At 41.8% G+C, this 20,643-nt stretch overlaps 1 protein-coding gene and 1 pseudogene across 18 annotated transcripts in view; both read right to left on the bottom strand.

Annotated features, from left to right (window-relative positions):
- Positions 1-9,126: 9,126 nt before the first annotated feature.
- LOC122354353 lies at positions 9,127-12,254 on the bottom strand (annotated as a pseudogene).
- A 1,452-nt stretch (positions 12,255-13,706) lies between these two features.
- LOC122354128 (band 4.1-like protein 1) overlaps positions 13,707-20,643 on the bottom strand; it is a 150,167-nt gene continuing 143,230 nt past the window's right edge. For 17 of the 18 annotated variants that reach the window (XM_043252168.1, XM_043252174.1, XM_043252175.1 and 14 more), the window contains 4 exons: positions 16,572-16,667; positions 16,243-16,323; positions 15,822-15,938; positions 13,707-15,575 (listed from right to left, as the gene is read on the bottom strand). In XM_043252168.1, coding sequence (XP_043108103.1) covers positions 15,570-15,575; positions 15,822-15,938; positions 16,243-16,323; positions 16,572-16,667 — 300 coding nt within the window. In that variant the 3' untranslated portion in view covers positions 13,707-15,569. The remainder of the gene's footprint in view (positions 15,576-15,821; positions 15,939-16,242; positions 16,324-16,571; positions 16,668-20,643) is intronic. The other variant, XM_043252169.1, reaches the window with a different exon arrangement.

The raw sequence follows: 20,643 nt of genomic DNA, 5'->3' as shown, positions 1-20,643 counted from the left end.
ATGAAAAGTCAAGAACTAAGCAAATTGTGCTTTTGAGCTCTAATATGACTTTTTGTGTCCAAGACTAGAAACACACTGAAAAGGCTCATTCTGCTTTGAAACTGCATGAAAAAGCATTTTCTCGCTGAGAAACAACCTTTAAAGCACTTTTAGGCTTGATTTGACTTCATTTGCTAAGAAGCACTAAAACAGCATTTCTGTTCATGAAAAGTCAAGAACTAAGCAAATTGTGCTTTTGAGCTCTAATATGACTTTTTGTGTCCAAGACTATAAACACACTGAAAAGGCTCATTCTGCTTTGAAACTGCATGAAAAAGCATTCTCTCGCTGAGAAACAACCTTTAAAGCACTTCTAGGCTTGTTTGACTTCATTTGCTAAGAAGCACTAAAACAGCATTTCTGTTCATGAAAAGTCAAGAACTAAGCAAATTGTGCTTTTGAGCTCTAATATGACTTTTTGTGTCCAAGACTAGAAACACACTGAAAAGGCTCATTCTGCTTTGAAACTGCATGAAAAAGCATTCTCTCGCTGAGAAACAACCTTTAAAGCACTTCTAGGCTTGTTTTGACTTCATTTTGCTAAGAAGCACTAAAACAACATTTCTGTTCATGAAAAGTCAAGAACTAAGCAAATTGTGCTTTTGAGCTCTAATATGACTTTTTGTGTCCAAGAGTAGAAACACACAGAAAAAGCTCAATTTGCTTTGAAACTGCATGAAAAAGCATTCTCTCGCTGAGAAACAACCTTTAAAGCACTTCTAGGCTTGTTTTGACTTCATTTGCTAAGAAGCACTAAAACAGCATTTCTGTTCATGAAAAGTCAAGAACTAAGCAAATTGTGCTTTTTGAGCTCTAATATGACTTTTTGTGTCCAAGAGTAGAAACACACAGATAAAGCTCAATTTGCTTTGAAACTGCATGAAAAAGCATTCTCTCGCTGAGAAACAACCTTTAAAGCACTTCTAGGCTTGTTTTGACTTCATTTGCTAAGAAGCACTAAAACAGCATTTCTGTTCATGAAAAGTCAAGAACTAAGCAAATTGTGCTTTTTGAGCTCTAATATGACTTTTTGTGTCCAAGAGTAGAAACACACAGAAAAAGCTCAATTTGCTTTGAAACTGCATGAAAAAGCATTCTCTCGCTGAGAAACAACCTTTAAAGCACTTCTAGGCTTGTTTTGACTTAATTTGCTAAGAAGCACTAAAACAGCATTTCTGTTCATGAAAAGTCAAGAACTAAGCAAATTGTGCTTTTTGAGCTCTAATATGACTTTTTGTGTCCAAGACTAGAAACACACTGAAAAGGCTCATTCTGCTTTGAAACTGCATGAAAAAGCATTTTCTCGCTGAGAAACAACCTTTAAAGCACTTCTAGGCTTGTTTTGACTTCATTTGCTAAGAAGCACTAAAACAGCACTTCTGTTCATGAAAAGTCAAGAACTAAGCAAATTGTGCTTTTTGAGCTCTAATATGACTTTTTGTGTCCAAGAGTAGAAACACACTGAAAAGGCTCATTCTGCTTTGAAACTGCATGAAAAAGCATTCTCTCGCTGAGAAACAACCTTTAAAGCACTTCTAGGCTTGTTTTGACTTCATTTGCTAAGAGGCACTAAAACAGCATTTCTGTTCATGAAAAGTCAAGAACTAAGCAAATTGTGCTTTTTGAGCTCTAATATGACTTTTTGTGTCCAAGACTAGAAACACACTGAAAAGGCTCATTCTGCTTTGAAACTGCATGAAAAAGCATTTTCTCGCTGAGAAACAACCTTTAAAGCACTTTTAGGCTTGTTTTGACTTCATTTGCTAAGAAGCACTAAAAGAGCACTTCTGTTCATGAAAAGTCAAGAACTAAGCAAATTGTGCTTTTTGAGCTCTAATATGACTTTTTGTGTCCAAGAGTAGAAACACACAGAAAAAGTTCAATTTGCTTTGAAACTGCATGAAAAAGCATTCTCTCGCTGAGAAACAACCTTTAAAGCACTTCTAGGCTTGTTTTGACTTAATTTGCTAAGAAGCGCTAAAACACCATTTCTGTTCATGAAAAGTCAAGAACTAAGCAAATTGTGCTTTTTGAGCTCTAATATGACTTTTTGTGTCCAAGACTAGAAACACACTGAAAAGGCTCATTCTGCTTTGAAACTGCATGAAAAAGCATTCTCTCGCTGAGAAACAACCTTTAAAGCACTTCTAGGCTTGTTTTGACTTCATTTGCTAAGAAGCACTAAAACAGCACTTCTGTTCATGAAAAGTCAAGAACTAAGCAAATTGTGCTTTTTGAGCTCTAATATGACTTTTTGTGTCCAAGAGTAGAAACACACTGAAAAGGCTCATTCTGCTTTGAAACTGCATGAAAAAGCATTCTCTCGCTGAGAAACAACCTTTAAAGCACTTCTAGGCTTGTTTCGACTTCATTTGCTAAGAAGCACTAAAACAACATTTCTGTTCATGAAAAGTCAAGAACTAAGCAAATTGTGCTTTTTGAGCTCTAATATGACTTTTTGTGTCCAAGACTAGAAACACACTGAAAAAGCTCAATTTGCTTTGAAACTGCATGAAAAAGCATTCTCTCGCTGAGAAACAACCTTTAAAGTACTTCTAGGCTTGTTTTGACTTAATTTGCTAAGAAGCACTAAAACAGCACTTCTGTTCATGAAAAGTCAAGAACGTCTCAGGTTACGAATGTAACCATGGTTCCTCTAGGAACGCAGACGCCGCGCCACAAACGCTTTGGGAACGCCTTCAGCGCGCGCCGCTTCTGAACCACGTAAAAGTCTGTCCAATGGAGGGGCGACGCCATGGACGAGATGACGCCGCCGACCAGGAAGTATAAAGTGACGCTTCTGCGATGCCGGCACCAGCCTCGTAGTGAAGTAAGCGCCCGGCAGGGGTGCGGGAAGTATGGCATCGGGGCGCAGCGTCTCGCTCCCTAGAGGAACCATGGTTACATTCGTAACCTGAGATGTTCCTCTTCAGGAACTCGAGCTGCGCCACAAACGCTTTGGGAACGAGATGCCCACGCCGCCATATTTCCAAGGCCCTGCCTGAAACGGGGTCCTCAGACCACCCATCAGGAAAGGACAGAGGAGCCAGGAGCAGCCCTCATGTCCAAGTTGTAAAACCGGGCAAAGTGGAGGGCGTGGACCACCTCAAGCGTTGCAGATGTCCCCGAGGGGACACTGCTAAGATAGGCCTTAGAGGCCGCCATACCCCTGGTAGAGTGCGCTCTGACCCGAGAGGGCATGGGAGTGCAGAGGCTTCATAGGCCAGGTGGATAGCCTCAACTATCCACCTGCTAACAGTCCGCTTAGCAGCAGCGCCACTTCTATTTGTCGGACCAAAACAAATAAGTAATTGGTCCGACCTCCGCAGAGACGCAGTCCTGCGCACATAAAGTGTCCAGTGCTCGCACTGGACACATGCAGTTGAACTTCCGCTGGTCTGGATCCTGGAAGGGGGGAGGACAGAAGGCCTGCAGTACGATCGGCTGTGGTGTAACAGAGGGCACTTTAGGTGTATAACCCACTCGTGGGTATAAAAAAGCCTTGGACATGCCCGGGGCAAAGTCCAGGTGAGTAGGGGCCACTGAGAGGGCCTGCAGATCTCCCACCCTCCGCAGAGAGGTGATGGCGAGGAGAAATGCTGTCTTAAAAGATAAGACGGGTAAGGGAACCTCTTCGAGGGGCCTTACACAGAGCCTCTAACACCACAACCAAATCCCAGGGGGGAATTCTGGTCCGCACTGGAGGTCTCAGCCTCAGCACACCGTGGAGGAATCGTGTAACTAATGGGTGTTTGCCCACTGAGTGGCCACCAATCGGGTCATGATATGCAGATATAGCTGCCACGTAGACCTTTAGGGTGGAGTGGGATAACCCGGTGGAGAATCTCGCCTGAAGGAACTCCAGCACTGAACCTACTGGGCAGTTAACTGGGTTTAAGTGGCGATCTCCACACCAGGAAGTGAACATTTCCCACCTCCTGGCATACACGCTCCTCGTAGAGGGAGCTCTGGATTGGAGGATGGTCTCAACAACCTCAGCTGAAAGACCAGAGGCTATGAGTTGTGCCCCCTCAGGGGCCACACCCACAGCTTCAATAACTCCGGGCGAGGGTGAACTATTGTTCCCCCCGCCTGAGAGAGTAGATCCGGCCTCAGGGGGATCTCCCACGGATGACCGTCTACTAGGCCGATGAGGTCCGCAAACCATACTCGGCCCGGCCAGAACAGGACTACCAACAGTAGTTTGACTCCGTCCTGGCGCACTCTCGCCAGAACCCCGGGGAGCAGGGCAATCGGGGGAAATGCGTACAGGCGACGCCTCGGCCACGCCTGTGACATGGCATCCAGTCCCAGGGGAGCTGGATGAACTAGAGAGAACCAGAGGGGACATTGTGCATTCCTCGAGAAGCAAAGAGGTCCACCTCTGCCTGGTAAAATCTCGACCAGATCTGCTTCACCACGTCGGGGTGAAGCATCCATTCCCCCGGCCTCAACCCCCGTCTCGACAGGGTGTCGGCTCCCGTATTGAGATGCCCAGGGATGTAGGTCGCTCTCAGCGAGCAGATTTTGTCCTGGGACCACACAAGGATCTGGTGCGCCAGCTTGTTCAAGGGGCGCGAACGCAGACCTCCCTGGTGGTTGATGTAAGAGACCACCGCTGTGTTGTCGGTGTGCACCAACACATGGTGACCTCTCAGGTCTGGGAGAAAGTGCTTCAAAGCACGAAATACCGCTAACATCTCTAGCAGATTGATATGCCACCCGTGGTGATGATCGCTCCACAGACCGTGGGCCGGGCGCCCGTTCAATACTGCGCCCCAACCGGTTAGGGATGCATCTGTCGCAAGGGAGGTCCGGCGACATAGAGCTCCTAACCTTGGGCCCTGATTCAGGAACCAAGGCTTCCTCCACAAGTCTAAGGCCCGAACTGCACGGCGTGACACTTTGATTTTGCGGAGTGGGTTTCCCTCGGGAGAACCCCTTGGTCCTGAGCCACCACTGTAGGGTCTCATGTACAGCAGGCCAAAGGGTATCACGTTGGACGCAGCTGCCATCAGGCCCAGCAGTCTCTGATACTGCTTGACAGTGAATGACTGGCCTTCCCTGACTCTCTCGACTGACATGAGGATTGACTGCACACGGGCAGGAGACAAGCGTGCCCACATTGTGGTCGAATCCCACACCACGCCTAGGTATGTGGTCCTCTGAGCGGGACGCAATACACTCTTCTTGGCGTTCAGTCTCAAACCCAGCTCCCCCATGTGAGACAGAACAACATCTCGATGTTGAACTGCCATCTGCTCTGATTGAGCTAATATCAACCAATCGTCGATATAATTGAGTATGCGGATGCCCTGGAGTCTCAGTGGAGCCAGAGCTGCATCCATACACTTCGTAAATGTGCGGGGTGAGAGTGCTAGGCGAACGGAAGTACTCGATATTGGTATGCTACGCCCCCGAAGCGAACCTCAGAAACTTCCTGTGTTGAGGAAGGATGGATATATGGAAGTATGCGTCTTTCAGATCTATGTTGACAAACCAGTCCTCGGATCTGATTTGAGTCACCACATGCTTGATGGTAAGCATTTTGAACTTCAGTCTGTTGACTGAGCGGTTCAAGACCCTGAGATCTAGGATAGGACGCAACCCCCCGTCCTTCTTTGGAACAATGAAGTAGCGGCTGTAAAACCCAGATTCCACAGCATGAGGAGGGACCACCTCGATGGCCTCCTTCCTGAGCAGGGATCTTACTTCCTGTTCCATCACCAGAGCTTGCTGGGGGCCGACTACTGTCGGTGTGACCCCCCTGAATGTCGGTGGTGGAAAACCGAACTGAATTCGATAGCCTTTCTCTATCGTTAGCATGACCCATTGAGATACATTTGGCAGAAGTTTCCACGCTGCTAAATAATCTACTAAGGGAATCAGCCTCTCGAGGCTGACCTCTGGTGTGTGAGATACATGTAACTCGGTGGCCTGAAATGGTTGACCGGCAGGCAGACAACGGGCTAGCTGTAAACGGGACCCCCGCAGGGGAGGCGCGTTCCCCGGCCGTGACGCACCCTCGGGTGAATCCGGCTGGGGAAACGTGCTGGAAGCCTCCGCACTCTGGCACGAGGGCAGAGATAGCGGAGTTACTCCCTGAGGGCCCTGAGGAGGAACGGGTGCCGTCTGACCAGGCATAACCTGATCCTCCCCAGGAGGGGCAGCCCTCAGAAGCCCTGAACCACTCATATCAGGGCTTCTTGGCCGTGGACTTCCTGTCCAAAAAGGCCCTCAGGTCTTTCAGCGCCGCTTCGCCCCCTGCTGTTTTTTAGGGGGGGAACGAGAGGCGACGCTCTGTTTCTGCACATGCCTATATGAGGAGCTGGCACGCGGTGGGGGCATCTCTCGTCCCGATGCCCCCTGAGATCGACGTGGGAGGAAACTCTTGAAAGCCGCCGCCTGTTTACGGGCCTCCTGGTACCTATCGACGACCTCATTAACGGAGTCGCAGAATAGGCCAGAAGGGGGGCGTCCAATAGGCAGACCCTGTCCCGCTCTTTCATGTCGGACAGGGTCAGCCAGAGATGCCTCTCGCGCGGCCTGAGGATGACATAGACCGCCCCTACAGCACGGGCGGTCTTTTTAGTGACGCGGAGGCAGAGGTCAGCCGTCCGACGCAGTTCTGCGATGTCATCGGACCTGACCCTCTCTCCCTCATCGATCTCTTTCAGCAGGTCGGCTTGGTATGCCTGCAACACCGCCATAGTGTGCATGCACGACCCAGCCAATCCTGCTGCCGCAGTACTTTAGCCATCAAAGCCGACGTTGTTCTCAGCGGCCTTGATGGTAAGGTCGAGCCTTCAAAGACGATGCCGCACCGGGGGACAGATAGGTAGCAAGAGACTGTTCTACCCGGGGCATCGCCTTATAGCCGCACTCCGCGACTCCCGCCACATTACCATAATAACTAGCAGCAGTGGGGGAGAAAACACGAGCGGAGTACGGCCTTCCCCAGGACCTCGACAGCTCACTGTGGAGGTCTGGGAAGAACGGAAGGCTCCGTCTCAGAGGTGGCTGCTTCGCTCTCAGAAATCTTTCATCCAATTTAGATTTCTGAGGCTCAGCGTGTCGCTCGGCGGGCAATCGATGTTTAATTTGGCAACCGCACGAGTTACCACCTCTAAGAGCTCCTCATATTGTGGCGTGTGCAATGGCGCATCGTCCACCACGTCAACATCAACCTCCTCGGAGGAAGAGTGAGCGCGAGTGGACGTCTCCCCGCGGGCGAAGAAGCCGGAGTTCGGGCTTCGACACCACGGATTGAGCGCCCGATCTGGCGGACTCCGATGGAGAAAGGGACGAGCCCGTCTCCATCTCCTCCGTCAGATCGAGTTGCGATCCCCAGACGTGCGTTAAATCGCTCCGCCCGCCGGCGGAAGCGGTCCCGCACCCCTGGGGACGCTGGTGAAGTCTCCCTCGTGAAAGAGAGACCTCCGGGAGCGGAGTGTTCGCAGCGGTAGCTGCAAACAATGCGGACAATCAGTCCCCTCGAGGGCTGATGCCGCGTGCTCCGCTCCCAGGCACGCCACGCACAAGCTGTGTGTGTCCCCACCCGTGATATAACGAGGGCAGGGATCAGCACACCGCTTGAAACGTGACGGAACACCAGCGTGTTTCGTCTTAGATTTTCTTTTTACCTCCTGATTATCAGCCATAATATTTAAGCTAGACAATACAGACAGAAAATAGACAAACAATATACACGTAGCGCTTACTGAACGCAGAAAGCTGGTGCCGGCATCGCAGAGTGTGATTTTATACTTCCTGGTCGGCGACAACATCTCGTCCATGACGTCGCTCCCCTCCATTGGACAGATTTTACACGTGGTTCAGAACGGCGCACGCCGAAGGCGTTCCCAAAGCGTTTGTGACGCAGCTCGAGTTCCTGAAGAGGAACTAGATATATCTCTGATTGTCAATCGTATCATGTGTCCATCCTTTCAATGTCACATACTGTTTTTTTTAGCACCTCCAGTGGACATTTGTGTCTCAAGTCAGACATCCAGATCCATTAGCAAGCGCTTTAATTAGAATGCATCAGAACAGCATCAGAAATATATCAGAGACAGAGGGAGAATCATAAACAGTACCAGACTTGGGTCGAGGCAGGCAGCAAGTGATCAAAGTCAAGAAATCCAGGCAAGGGGTCAAAAGGCAGGCAGCAAACAATCAAAGAAACAGTAACTAGCCCAAGATCAACAAAGAAAATCAACAGTAGAATTAGAACAGTCAGCATTACCAGCCAGGACAAGCATAAGACCTCACACTAAGGGTGAGTCTAAGCAGAGTTTATATAAAGGGTATAAGAAGTTACACATTGGCAGGTAAGGAGCCCTAGGTATGGGGCATGATGGGAAATGCAGTTCAGGATAGCTAGTGCTCAGGGGAGGGTTCCTTCGGTGACTGTCGGAGAGAGTCATAGAAGTGCAGTTCATGACAGTAGAACCTATGAAAGCATATTTCTGCCATGGCCATTTCATGCCATCTTAAAATTCGGACAGTTTTTCTTGCAATTGTGAATTTACAGTATTTCACAATTCTGATAAAGTCTGAATTGCGAGACATAATCTTGCTAATTCCAATAATAGATTTCTGAACTAAGAGATAAAAAGGTCACTGTTTTTTATCTAATGGAATCAAGCTTGCATTGTAACCAAAGACCATGAATGTTGGATTTTTTGTTGATGACTAGAAATTTCAATCAATGTTCCAACAAATTTTTTTGCTAAAGAGTACATTAAAGAGTAAATTACACAAAAAAAATGGTTTTCATATTGTCTATGATATGCAGGTAGAACTTAAACATGGCAAGTAATGTGGTTTTTGTAAAGTCATCAACTGTTAAAATGTTGTTAGTCTATGTGCTATGATTGACTATATATTTCTGTTGGATAGAAAACTAGTGGTAATTTTTTGACTGAATGACTCAATTTTGAATCGGGTTTTGATAAGAGTTAGTATTTTGAATGTTTATATTTATTTAACATGTTACGTCTCATAAGTTTAGGAAGCGCTTATTTTCTATTTTGCTTTGTTTGGTAGTGTTTGTCTATTTTTAGGAGCTTTGGTTGGATGACAGCACTATTGATCTTCCTTAATGGAGATGACGTCGGCTGCACCCACATCAATCAAGAGGAGTCGATGTTCTATAAGGATGCGGATGTGACGCAACACGGGAGAGTGTGTTTTCTCTGAGGGCTCTCGGCTTCCTTGATTTTGGATTTGTTTGGCTCTGGGGGGGTATTCCAGAAAGCTTGGTTAACTTACCATTTGAGAAATCATAACCTCTGGATTGATTTACCCTAAACAGGCATACCATGAGTAAGTTGGTTTCAAAACATCTGAGAAGAGTTAGTTTAATCAATCTCCAACCTCCAAAATCTCCATTTTCAATGGATCACCGATTTCATGAGTCAACATGGAAACTCAAAGCGAAAAAAAGAGAGCAGCGTATTTCACAGAGGCGGAGTTGGAGGTTTTTATGCATGCTTATGAGGAGTTTAAGCCAATAATATTAAAAAGAAGCAATACAGCTGCATTAGCTAAAGCAAGAGAGTTGGCTTGGCAAAAAATAACGGACAGAGTTAATGCGTGAGTGTATTAAATTACAAATTTGGTATTGGCTCCTGTTTTATTATAATGCAAAATAATGAAGTATGACTTATATATCCTTTTGAATATGTTATTTCACTATGAAAGCATTTACTTTTCCTGCCATTTATTTCTTTAGTTTAAAATAATAATGTATATTTCTTATTTAATAAGGTGTAATCCTTCTGGAGCCACAAGAACTTTAAGCCAAGTCAAAATGAAACACAAAAACATTCTGCAAAAATGTAATATTTGATTACACAATTACTGAACTATTATTTTAACAGGATTTAGTATATTCATTCTGTCATGTAGCTAATAGAAAGAAGATTGAAGCCTGTCTAACTGGCAGGGGCTCACCACCACCTCCCCTCACCCCATCTGAGGAGCTGGCTCTGTCCCTTAATAAAGGGCGACCAGTGGTTGCTGGCATTCCAGGGAGCAGTTCATCGCACACACCAAGTGATGGTGAAAAAATGGTGAAATGTAAGTTTACCTCTATGATTTGTTTTCATTTTTTGTCCTAATAAATTACTATCTCTGTCACTTAAAGGCTTTTTGAACAAGATAATTTTTTTATGTCTTATTTTATGCATATGATGTATAGGCTACTGTGATCTTAGATTGACATGTTACTGTTTTCATGTATTATTTTCTTTGATAATATTGAGAATTTTATGGGTTGTGTGTTCTTATAGATACTGATGGACGGATTGTATTATTGGACCCTCCAGAAAGAACACAGTCTGTCAGGTACCTTTAGTTGCTTTTAGGTTTTTTTTTTTTTTTGCCAGATAATGTATACTTGAATATTTCTCCTATAGGATGAAGATGATGAAGATGACGATGAAGAGACCACATCTTCTGTCTCACAATACTGGTAGATCCACTGAGGTATGATGCATACCATTATAATGTATTTTGCATTAGAGTAACAAACTGTCATTGTCCTTTCACAGTACAGGGATTTGCCCACAGATGAGGGTCCTTCAACCTCAGCACACAATCTAAGCAGGGTAACAATTTGTGTCCAGGTGTCCATTTTTTAATTATATTGTCTGACCAAACAATCTCATTTATTAATTTTTTTCCACCTTCCTAGTTGCCAGCAAAGAAGCTGTATAAGGTCCATCTTCAAAAACAAATAAGAAAAAGTGACATGGAGATGGACCTTATACAGTTTCAAATGGAAGAGAAAAGGCTCCTTGTTAAAAAAGCAGCACTATATATATATATATATATATATATATATATATGTGTGTGTGTGTGTGTGTGTGTGTGTGTGTGTGTGTGTGTGTATGTATAAAGCAATATAAAAAACATTTCATTGAATTTTACTTTTATTGTTTTTCAGGAAATAAAGAAATAAACTGCCTGGCAGACCAGTGCAAAAAAGTAATTTTGACAGATCCTGTCTCTCAAAAGTCTTCCGTCTCTGTTGGCCCGTAAAATCTGTAGGTGTTCCTCTGGGCCATCTTCCTCAATACAAGGAGGGTGGCTCTCTCCTCTTATAGTGGCAATATTGTGAAGCACAACACAAGCCACTATAACGTTGCATGCCCTCTCTGGACTAACCCGGAGCCCACGCAGACACTGTGAGCCAGGTTAAACCGTGTCTGTGGTCCAGGCTCAGGTTCAGGGTAGGGTGTCATTAAATAGGGCAGACAAATGTATCCTCTGTCCCCTGTCCCCCAGCAAGTAACCATTGTACTGTCCTGTAATGATTGAAGTGTACAACACAAATATAGTAAAAAGGAAAAAAACAATTTGTATAAAGTAAAACACCCTGCTGAAATGTCTGGCATAATGATGACTCGCGGAAAATTCTGGCATCATGCACAGATCCTGGCCATTTTGTCTCGACATTACTAATGATTTGGGTTGCCTCCCATATTACCTAGTTAGTGGAAAAAGTAATGACTTTAATGATTTTAAGAAGGGAAAAAAGTTGTTTAAGTTGTTACCTGCACATTGATACTATGAATAGATTTCCTATTAACATAGTCTCCCTCATTTATTGATGGAGCTTTAATAGGAATGTGAGTGCCATCAATGCACCCAATTACATTTGGAAACCCTGAAACAGAAATTTATGGAACTATGAAGTGTGTGTGCGCATAATGAATACATGTATAGATATAAACAATATGACTAAATATTAAATATGCGTCATAGATTTTACTACAAAGGACAAACCTGCCACTCTGTGAAATTCGTCTTTAATAACAAGCAGAGGTTCATGGCCAGGGAACTGTACAAACGTGTTTAAGTGCCAGACATACTGTACGAACGGCTCTACACACAGTTGCCTTTCCCACATGCTCTGAATTGCCCACACTGTACAAAAAATGACCAGACGCAAAAAACCTAAGTGCTACGCACAGAATGTTTTCTGTGCTAAGCGCAGAACCGCGGTTTGTCACATTTGCGATACGCGGTTTTAAAAGACGTGTTAAATAAACTAATGAATCTTTTGAAAAACGATAACGCTCTTTCAAATATTCATTAGGGTATGCAAACACATCAATACGTGGTCGTATAACCCTCTCCCGACGAAAAAAATCTCGTATAATTTGTGCTTCTACGTCCACAGGATCCTCATCAAAAGGGCACGCCATGCTCACCAACCTTCTGAAACGAAGTTACACTGAAATATCTTCAGAGAGTTAGTTGGTATGGTTACATACATACCCAGAAAGTTACCTCAGTTTTTGGAACCAAAAGTTGACTGATGTATTTATGTTATGATTATTTATGTTATGATTAGTATTTATGTTTTCATGTCTTTTCTTTTGTTTATATTAGCGTGGGGATTTTTGGGGAGTTATGTAGATTTTTATTTTTATTACTTGTTTTGATTTTCAGCTCCGCTTACGTCTCGCACTTTTGAGCTTCATAACATCTGTGCCATAAACATCTGTGCTTGTTGTTTATGCGAGAGCTACTGTCATCTTGTTTGAATGTTTATTTCTTACTAAAATATTTTTAAATGCTATCTTGTTTGTTTGTCTCATTACGTCACACACCACATTACTGCAATAACCAACAACTTCCCTGACTTTACAAATTAGATATTTATTACTTTATTAGTGATAAATATATAATTTGTAAAGTCAGGGAAGTTGTTGGTTCTTCGTGTTCGACTTCCTTACTCCTTAGACTTAAAATCACAGCAGCCAAATAGGGAGTCGTAAATAACAAAATATGATTTTAGCCAGAAAATTTGTGTGATGTTGCTTTGTTAAGAGATTAAAAAGTACTTTAATTATTAATAATAAAACTGTTGTCTTATCTCCATTCAACCACTAGAGAACGCTCGATGAACAACAAACACAGGCTACCATTTTTACAAAATTAATTTACAAAACTGGCAAATGTTTTTGTACAAATTATTGTTTTTCCATGTAGTTCCAAAAAATGTACATCCTTTTCATTGTTTCAGTTTCCTGGTTATTCTCCCTCCTATAAGTTGCTGGTTTATTAATATTCAGCAAATGATTAGCATACTGTGAAGAAATGCAAATAGAAAAAGTAAAAAGTTACTAGTTACAAAAAAAATAAGAATTAGTTCCATTTTGTCTTAACAAGAAAAAGTATAGTGACATACTTGTCATTATTGTAATAAATATGAAAACACACTAGTATCTCATGATCTCATAGACTTTACAAAAGACACTAGTACCTAAATAAGCACTAGTACTTAATGGATAATATTCTAGTATCTAAAAAAATAAGTTCTAATGACATGGAAATAGATACTAGTGCAGTTTATAGATTAAATGTTAAAACGGCTTGCCATAGGCAGTATAAGAGATGAGGTTAGAATCAGCACATGGTCACTGGATAGAGGGCTTTGTTTTCTAGTGCACATTCATGTTCTTCTGCTGGCATTTATCAAACAGCGTTGCATTGATGTGGACACCCCCTTCTGGATTGGGGGACTTGCCTGTATTCGTAAAGCTGCATACACCGAACTGAGATGTCTGTACTGTGACGGTTTGGTATGAATACATGTATCGTGCCAGGCCTAAAAGCTATGCATCACATAATATGATTGATTCAACATTCTGTCATATTTGTCACAGTAACAGTCTTTATTCTGTTAACATTTTGCTTAATAACAGACTTAACTGTCTAAAACCTGATGATGCTCTTGCATCTACATAAGAGAATTTTCCCTCTTTTCAACACAACCAATCATGTAATAACATTTTTCAAAAATAAACAGGATTATCTTTTGAGCACAAAAATTCAGATTTTTTTTTTTTCAAGCATCTGCCATCCCTCAGGAGAAAATGTTAAGAAGTCTACATACAGAGACAAAAAATGGTAACATATTGATGCATATATCCAGAATAAACAGAGTATAATTACAGTTTCATCTATAGACATTAATTATTGCAGAAGTCTTGAAAGGAAGTGCTTACAGTATCTAGTACCCCTCTGTTAATGGTTTTCTTTTAGGTTACTACACAAGAATGCATAGAACATACAACACATGATGATTGTTTTTCATGACAATGCATATTTTTTTATAATTATATGTATTCTTTTTTTAAATATGTGTTATGCATTTGATTGGAATATACACATACAGTAGGTCAGATATAATGTTACATTCACACTGCTGTATGGTGACATTTTATATGGAAAACCCAAAAGCTCACATTAAATGAGCATATAAAAAAAGTCATAAAGTCAAAGTCATACAGCATAACTTAAATAGAACTCAATGAAAATACAAAAAAGCCTTACATTATAAACTATGGAAAAATAATCAAAAAATAAAATTAATTTTATCATTCGATAATCAGTAACTAGAACACAACCTTGTGAGCTGCCTTGTCTACTGCCTTCCAAGGCAACATCGTGAAACAACATAATTTTAACAATATTTAAAACATTCTGCGATACATTGTCAAATAACTTTCCACACAGACGACCGAGTAATATATTTAAACAAAGAATGCAAGTAATGACATGATAAAAATAAAAATACACATTTTTAGTCATTTATAAAATATTATTATTTCATTTATTCTATATTAGTAACATTTGTCAACCACCATCTTGGATTGTATATTTATACTGAGCCCATTAACAATCATCATGGGCTTTCTTTATAAGTGTTGATTAGAATTGAGACAACAGAGATTTCTAAGACACAGCTTTTGTGTCAGGCCAAAAATGCCTTAATGCCACCTAATAAGCAAGTCAACATAATTTAGAAGCCAAGTTAATATTGAGGATACTCAGTTGACCTAAATAAGACTAAAGAAAGCAAAGAGGTTTATTTTTTTATATAATCATGGCCACAAATTAAAATGATGTGGGGTATACACTTTTTTCAAAAATTTGCCAAATGTCAGGTGTGGGAATCTTTCTAAATGTTATACTGCAAACATCCACAGTTTCTGCATATGCGTAAAACAGTTGAAATGATGAATATTTATATTAACAAGAAAACACTTGATCAAATATTATTCAAAAAGTATATGTAACTTCTGTGTATGTCCATTCTTATACCTATTCAAGTCCTAAGGAAGAGTTTTATAAAAAGCTGTCAGATTAAAAAGGGTAGGATCTAAGTCGGAAGTCACAGAATGAAGTGCATACATGATAGCAATAATTTTCCAACACTTTCAGCCTTTTTAAAAAATCTAAATTAAATGTTAAACTTCTCACATTTACACAAGACTGAAGATAATTCAAACTGCTGTTTATATGTTGAAAGTACTCAGAATGGTACAGAACAGACACCAGATGATAGAAAATTGTCACCAAAATATACAGATCAGTGTGTGATGGCAGAGGAATGGGTGCATGGGTGATTTGTTTTGAGCAAACTGTTCAGTAGCATGAGTAGTTTCAACTGAAATACATAGAACCGGAGCTGATCTTCTCTCCATGTTCCAAATAGCACCTTCTATCGGTCAAGCCTGGAACAATTGGACAAATACACAGTACACACACATACACACACACACACACACAAACAGATGTACAACGGTTAAGTCAAGGTCAGAAACATGCAATAACTCAACTGCAGAGATAAAGCCTATAATTAAAATTCATTTTACTTTAATATACTTTACATTTAATATGTTTAAATATCACCCTCATGGACAATAAGAAATTCTTAGTTTTAGAAATTCAATAACCAATGTTTTTTTTGTTTGCTGTACCTCATATGTTCGATGTTTCTCTTCATATGAAGAGTCTGTTTCCCTTACCACTATGGCCTTAGTCACCAGCATATCAGGGTGCTGTTGTTTTGCCTCCTGTATTGCCATGGCAAGAGCCTGCAGAAAGTTATATATAAAGTAGATTTTATTATACATGTAGCATTATATTATTTGCTGACCTACAAATGCTAAATTAGGTTTAGTGCTTTCCAAATTATACTAAATTTTACATAGTTTTGAGTGAATTTTATACTAGTAGAAGAAAAATAAAAAGTAAAAATACAGGTGAATGTGTCTTAGCAGCCTGAATATTGTCTTTCAGTCAGGCTAAGCAATCATGAAAGGTAGTTTCAACTTTATTTACGGCATGTTAAAATTTAACAACACTGAGCATATATTACATATGAATGTCTTTGCTTACCTGATGTTGATCCACATCATCATCTCCTGTTATGATTATCCTTTTTTCAATCCTGGTCTCTGCATAACCTCCTTTCACTGTCTGAAAACATAAAAAAAAGAATCCCCAACTAAAGATTTTATCAACTTCCATTCATAGTCCTTCACAACCATCCTGTTTATTTAAAGCTTTTTTAAAATAAAAAAAAATCACCTTATTAATGTTTGCAGAGAAATTTACTATAGAGTTTACTATACTGTTTTTTTTTTAAGTTATTTCAAGCTGAATAAAATTGGTGTGTTGGATCAGAGGGTATATTGTTCTCAAACTCAGGGTAACATGTCTCTTACCTTGGTTACTTGAGTCGTGGTTGCTGAGGTAATGTTTTCTGTAGTGACGGTGACAGGAGAAGCAACAAAGTGTCCTTCTAGACTGTTTGACCTTACCTGAAATACAACAATGTGTTATATGTTTTGTTGTTAAAAGTAACAAATAAATAATAATATATAAGTTCACATAGACAACTGTGTATAGTGTACAGAACACATTCAGGATCTGAATAGTGGTGTACATTAGTTTATATTACTATGACAAAAGATATTTGGCTCAGATGCATTCTATTTCCAAGGCAGAGATATGGGAAAGGCTACAAAAAAGCTATTCCAGTGAAAGAGTGGTAAGGAAAAAACCAAAACCTTTCACAATACTAAAACCTTTGATACTTGAACCTGGACAAATGATCCAACCTGATTTCCTGCCTATAACAGGGCAAACAGAGTGTTCAAACATGTTACTTGACATCGGATAGACGGATGATTCAACATTAGGCACACGGACTTAAACTGAACTGCTAGACAATATTTGTCTCATAAACAAAATCTGAAACTGTAAAGGCTAGCAGTTCAAACTCAGGGTCATTTGGGGAAAAAAAAATCATGTGCATTGATGGGAAGTAGACTGGCTGACAATTCAACACTTGAAGAGTAAAATGACAAAATGACTCACTGACTAGGAAGGGCAAGATGAATGATTCTATAAACATGTTTGCAGGGACAACACTTTGACAGGAAACTGGCAAGACAGAGTGTTCACAAATAGCCTCCTAGGCTGGGTAGACAGGATAAGGATTAATAATTGGCCTCCATGGCTGCTTCAGAGCAAGCCAGGAGTTTGCAGATGGCTTCTTTGGCTGGGACAGGAAAGGACAAGAGATCATTGACAGCTTCCATAGCCATGTTAGAGCAGACTAAAGGTTCACAGACAGCTGTGACTAGACCAGCAGAGTGATCATAGTCGACCTCCTTTGATGTGACAGGACAGGAGCTCACATACTGCCTTCTTGTAAAGTAAAATTAATGCCTCTCTATGACCCTTTCCAGGTAAACAGAAATTATTTCTCAAACTGTAACCCCCTTAGGCTTATCTCTAACCAGCAGATGGCAAACTTCTAAGCCCAACATCCAGGTCAACATCCAGAAACAATTTAAAATAATTTAGGCCATTTTTTAAATATTTTTTCCATAAATATATATATATTTCACATGCAAGCTAATAGTATAGTTGAGGAATTTAGTGATAATTAGGTCCAAAATATTCATATCTCTAAAAACACAGCATTCATGTATAGATGTAAAATAATCATATAATATATAAAAATATATATTATTTGTATCATTAGAAATGTATATATTTTTCATAATTACACATAAGATATATGATAAGTCCACTACAATTCCTAAAACCGTGACATGACAGGCTGAAAGTGAATTTCTGGGCGCCACAACCATGCAAGAAGCTCTGAAGCAGGCTCTCTTTTTTGCAGGTTCTGCAGCATGTGTTGCCAACTCTGGAGAAGCTGCAGCAAGCATCATTGCCTTGGTGAACACGGCAGTATGCACCACTAAACTATGCATCATCTTCTACCACTTCTGGAGACATCACAGTGGCTGCCACCGTCTCTAGAGGATTTTATTGGTGGTATATTGCAGCATAAATACACCATAAAGTAATTCCCATTAAGGGATGCGTTACAGATGAGGTAAGTTAAGGAACAGGAAGGACTGAGAGCACAGACTTAGGAATACCAGCTACATGTGCTAACACAAGCGGTGAATCCCTTACATTGGATAACAGACTGGGACACTGAAAAACTGACCTTGAAGATCTGGGTGCAACAGACAGGCAGTGATGAGGCTTTAGATGATCAGCTGTGAGGTGACAAAACTCTGGAAGATTGGCAGAGATGAGACATGATTCTGAAAGGGCAGTTGGGTGGAAATGGACTCATGACAAGCAGATGTGATTTGACTTGACTCATGACAATGAACTGTAACTTGACTTGACTTCTGAAGATCAGCTGTTATGACTTGGTTCACTGTGTCAGTTTTGACATAATGGGGTGCTGTTGTGTCTGCCTGTTTTACAACCATGTATTTTGTGTAATGAGGAGTCAGAGACGGTTGGATTAATTTGCTAGCTCTTTAATAAAAAGGATCAGACATGCAGGAGATCGACAACAATAACAGGGGTGTCAAAGGCAAAAACAGAATCGTAACCAGAATCAAGCGAGGGTCAAGGCAGGCAGATAATATCATGATGATCAACTGTGACTTGACTTGACTCCTGAAGATCAATTGTTATGACTTGGCTCATTAGACAGCTGTGACATAATGGGGTGCTGTTGAAACCCCAGTCTGCTTTGAAATCTTTGTCTGGGAGAGACCTTGTTGATGCAGTATAACTACCTTGTGTCTTGTTGCTCTGCTCAATCTTGCCATGACATGAAACTTTCACAGCTTTTCACAGGCTCACCTTGGTAGCAGAGTTAAAATTAGATCCTTGCTGCATGGTCAGGTGCTCCCTCTGGCCTGGAACTGACATTAATTTATAAATAATATGAAAATAAAGCCATTAGATTTCCTGAGAAACATGCCTTGATTGCAGCCGGAAAGGAAGGCAGAATTGCAACTAATGCATGGTTTCTTGGATCAGCACATATACTGTATCCAGTTGGGTAGCAAAATGTAGTTTTGATTATTTGTATTTTTTACGTTTTACAAAGTTTTACACAGTTTAGATTTTTGTTTAGTGAACATGGCAAGATTTTATTACCATGTTATTGTTGTTAAGTGTTTCTGGGGCTATAATTAAATATTCACATTAGTAGTCAAACTATCTTGTCAGCAGATAAATTCAGTGAGTAATGTAACTGTGGTGGAAAATAAATTTTTACTGAGCTCGTCACTGAGGGTGCCCCCTGCCCCCACAACCATGCAGCCAACGCAGCAGCCCCCATCTAGGCAGTGCCGTGGAGCAGGCAGCAGGGCAGCCGGCCAGCCTGTCCAGGCTCCTGCCAAACCTGGAGGAAACCACAGGTGCAAGAGGCCCTGAGACGGGTGACTCAGGGATAGAAGGAGCTGCTCTTCAGGAGATGGTGAACGCATCACTCCCTCCCCCTGAGGAGGGCCGGGTGGAGAATCTTTGTTTCACTGCTGACCTCATGGTCAGTGCTAAACAAAACCTTGACAAGAGCAGTTTCCTCTATCTCTGGGTCCCCAGGGAGGACGGGGAGTTGAGCGGGCCAGTTCTGCACCACACTCACTCTCCTCTTTGGCTAACATGCAGCAGTAGGAAGACTGGGAGGACGAACCAATGGACTACCCACCTCACTTCTGCGGGAACAGAGGTAAGAGTTGCACACACTCAGACCTCGCTTCGGACCGGCCACGAGACACTCAAGCCAGGTCCCTGCGTTCCCCCTCGCTGCCCCATCACCTGTACATTCCTGAGGTTTAAGATGAACTGAGGTCCATGATCTGAAACAATGTCCTCCGGAAGTCCAAATAACCTGAAAACTTGTTTTAACAGAAGTTCAGCAGTCTCTAGTACGGGTGGGTACCTTCTGAGGCTGGCAGGTCCATGATTAAGTCTATTCCTAGATGTGACCGGGATTACAGTGCTTTGATGCAACCTGTGTTGTTAAAAGCGCTATATAAATAAAATGATTGATTGATTGATTGGAAGTGGGCACAGTTTTCCAACTGCTAAATGTTGCTGAGACTTGGACATCGCACAATCCCTACATCAAGTCACGTACCTTCTCACATCCCTGGCCATCTCAGGCCACCAGAAGCGGTCTTGTAGCAGTTAGAGTATTGTTGGCCCCTGCGAGACCAGTGCCTAAAGATGAAGGTGTGGAGTGGATGAGTTGTGTCTATTGTTTTTGGGGTACAAATTGTTTACCTAGAGGACACTCTGTAGGAATCTTGGGGGCTAGCTCAGAAGTGACAGGGGGAGAGACCCACTGAATAGGGTTTACAAACCCAAAAAAAAAGTTTTCCAGGGAGTATTGTCTCCTCATCCTTTGTGTGGATGCAAGATAAGGCATTGGCTTTCTTGTGTCCAGGTCTGTACGAGATCGTG

The sequence above is a fragment of the Puntigrus tetrazona genome, chromosome 11 (assembly GCF_018831695.1).
Source record: "Puntigrus tetrazona isolate hp1 chromosome 11, ASM1883169v1, whole genome shotgun sequence".
NCBI lineage: Eukaryota > Metazoa > Chordata > Actinopteri > Cypriniformes > Cyprinidae > Puntigrus > Puntigrus tetrazona.
Note: the sequence above shows the minus strand (reverse complement) of the source record. Positions and strands in the feature narration are given on the sequence as shown.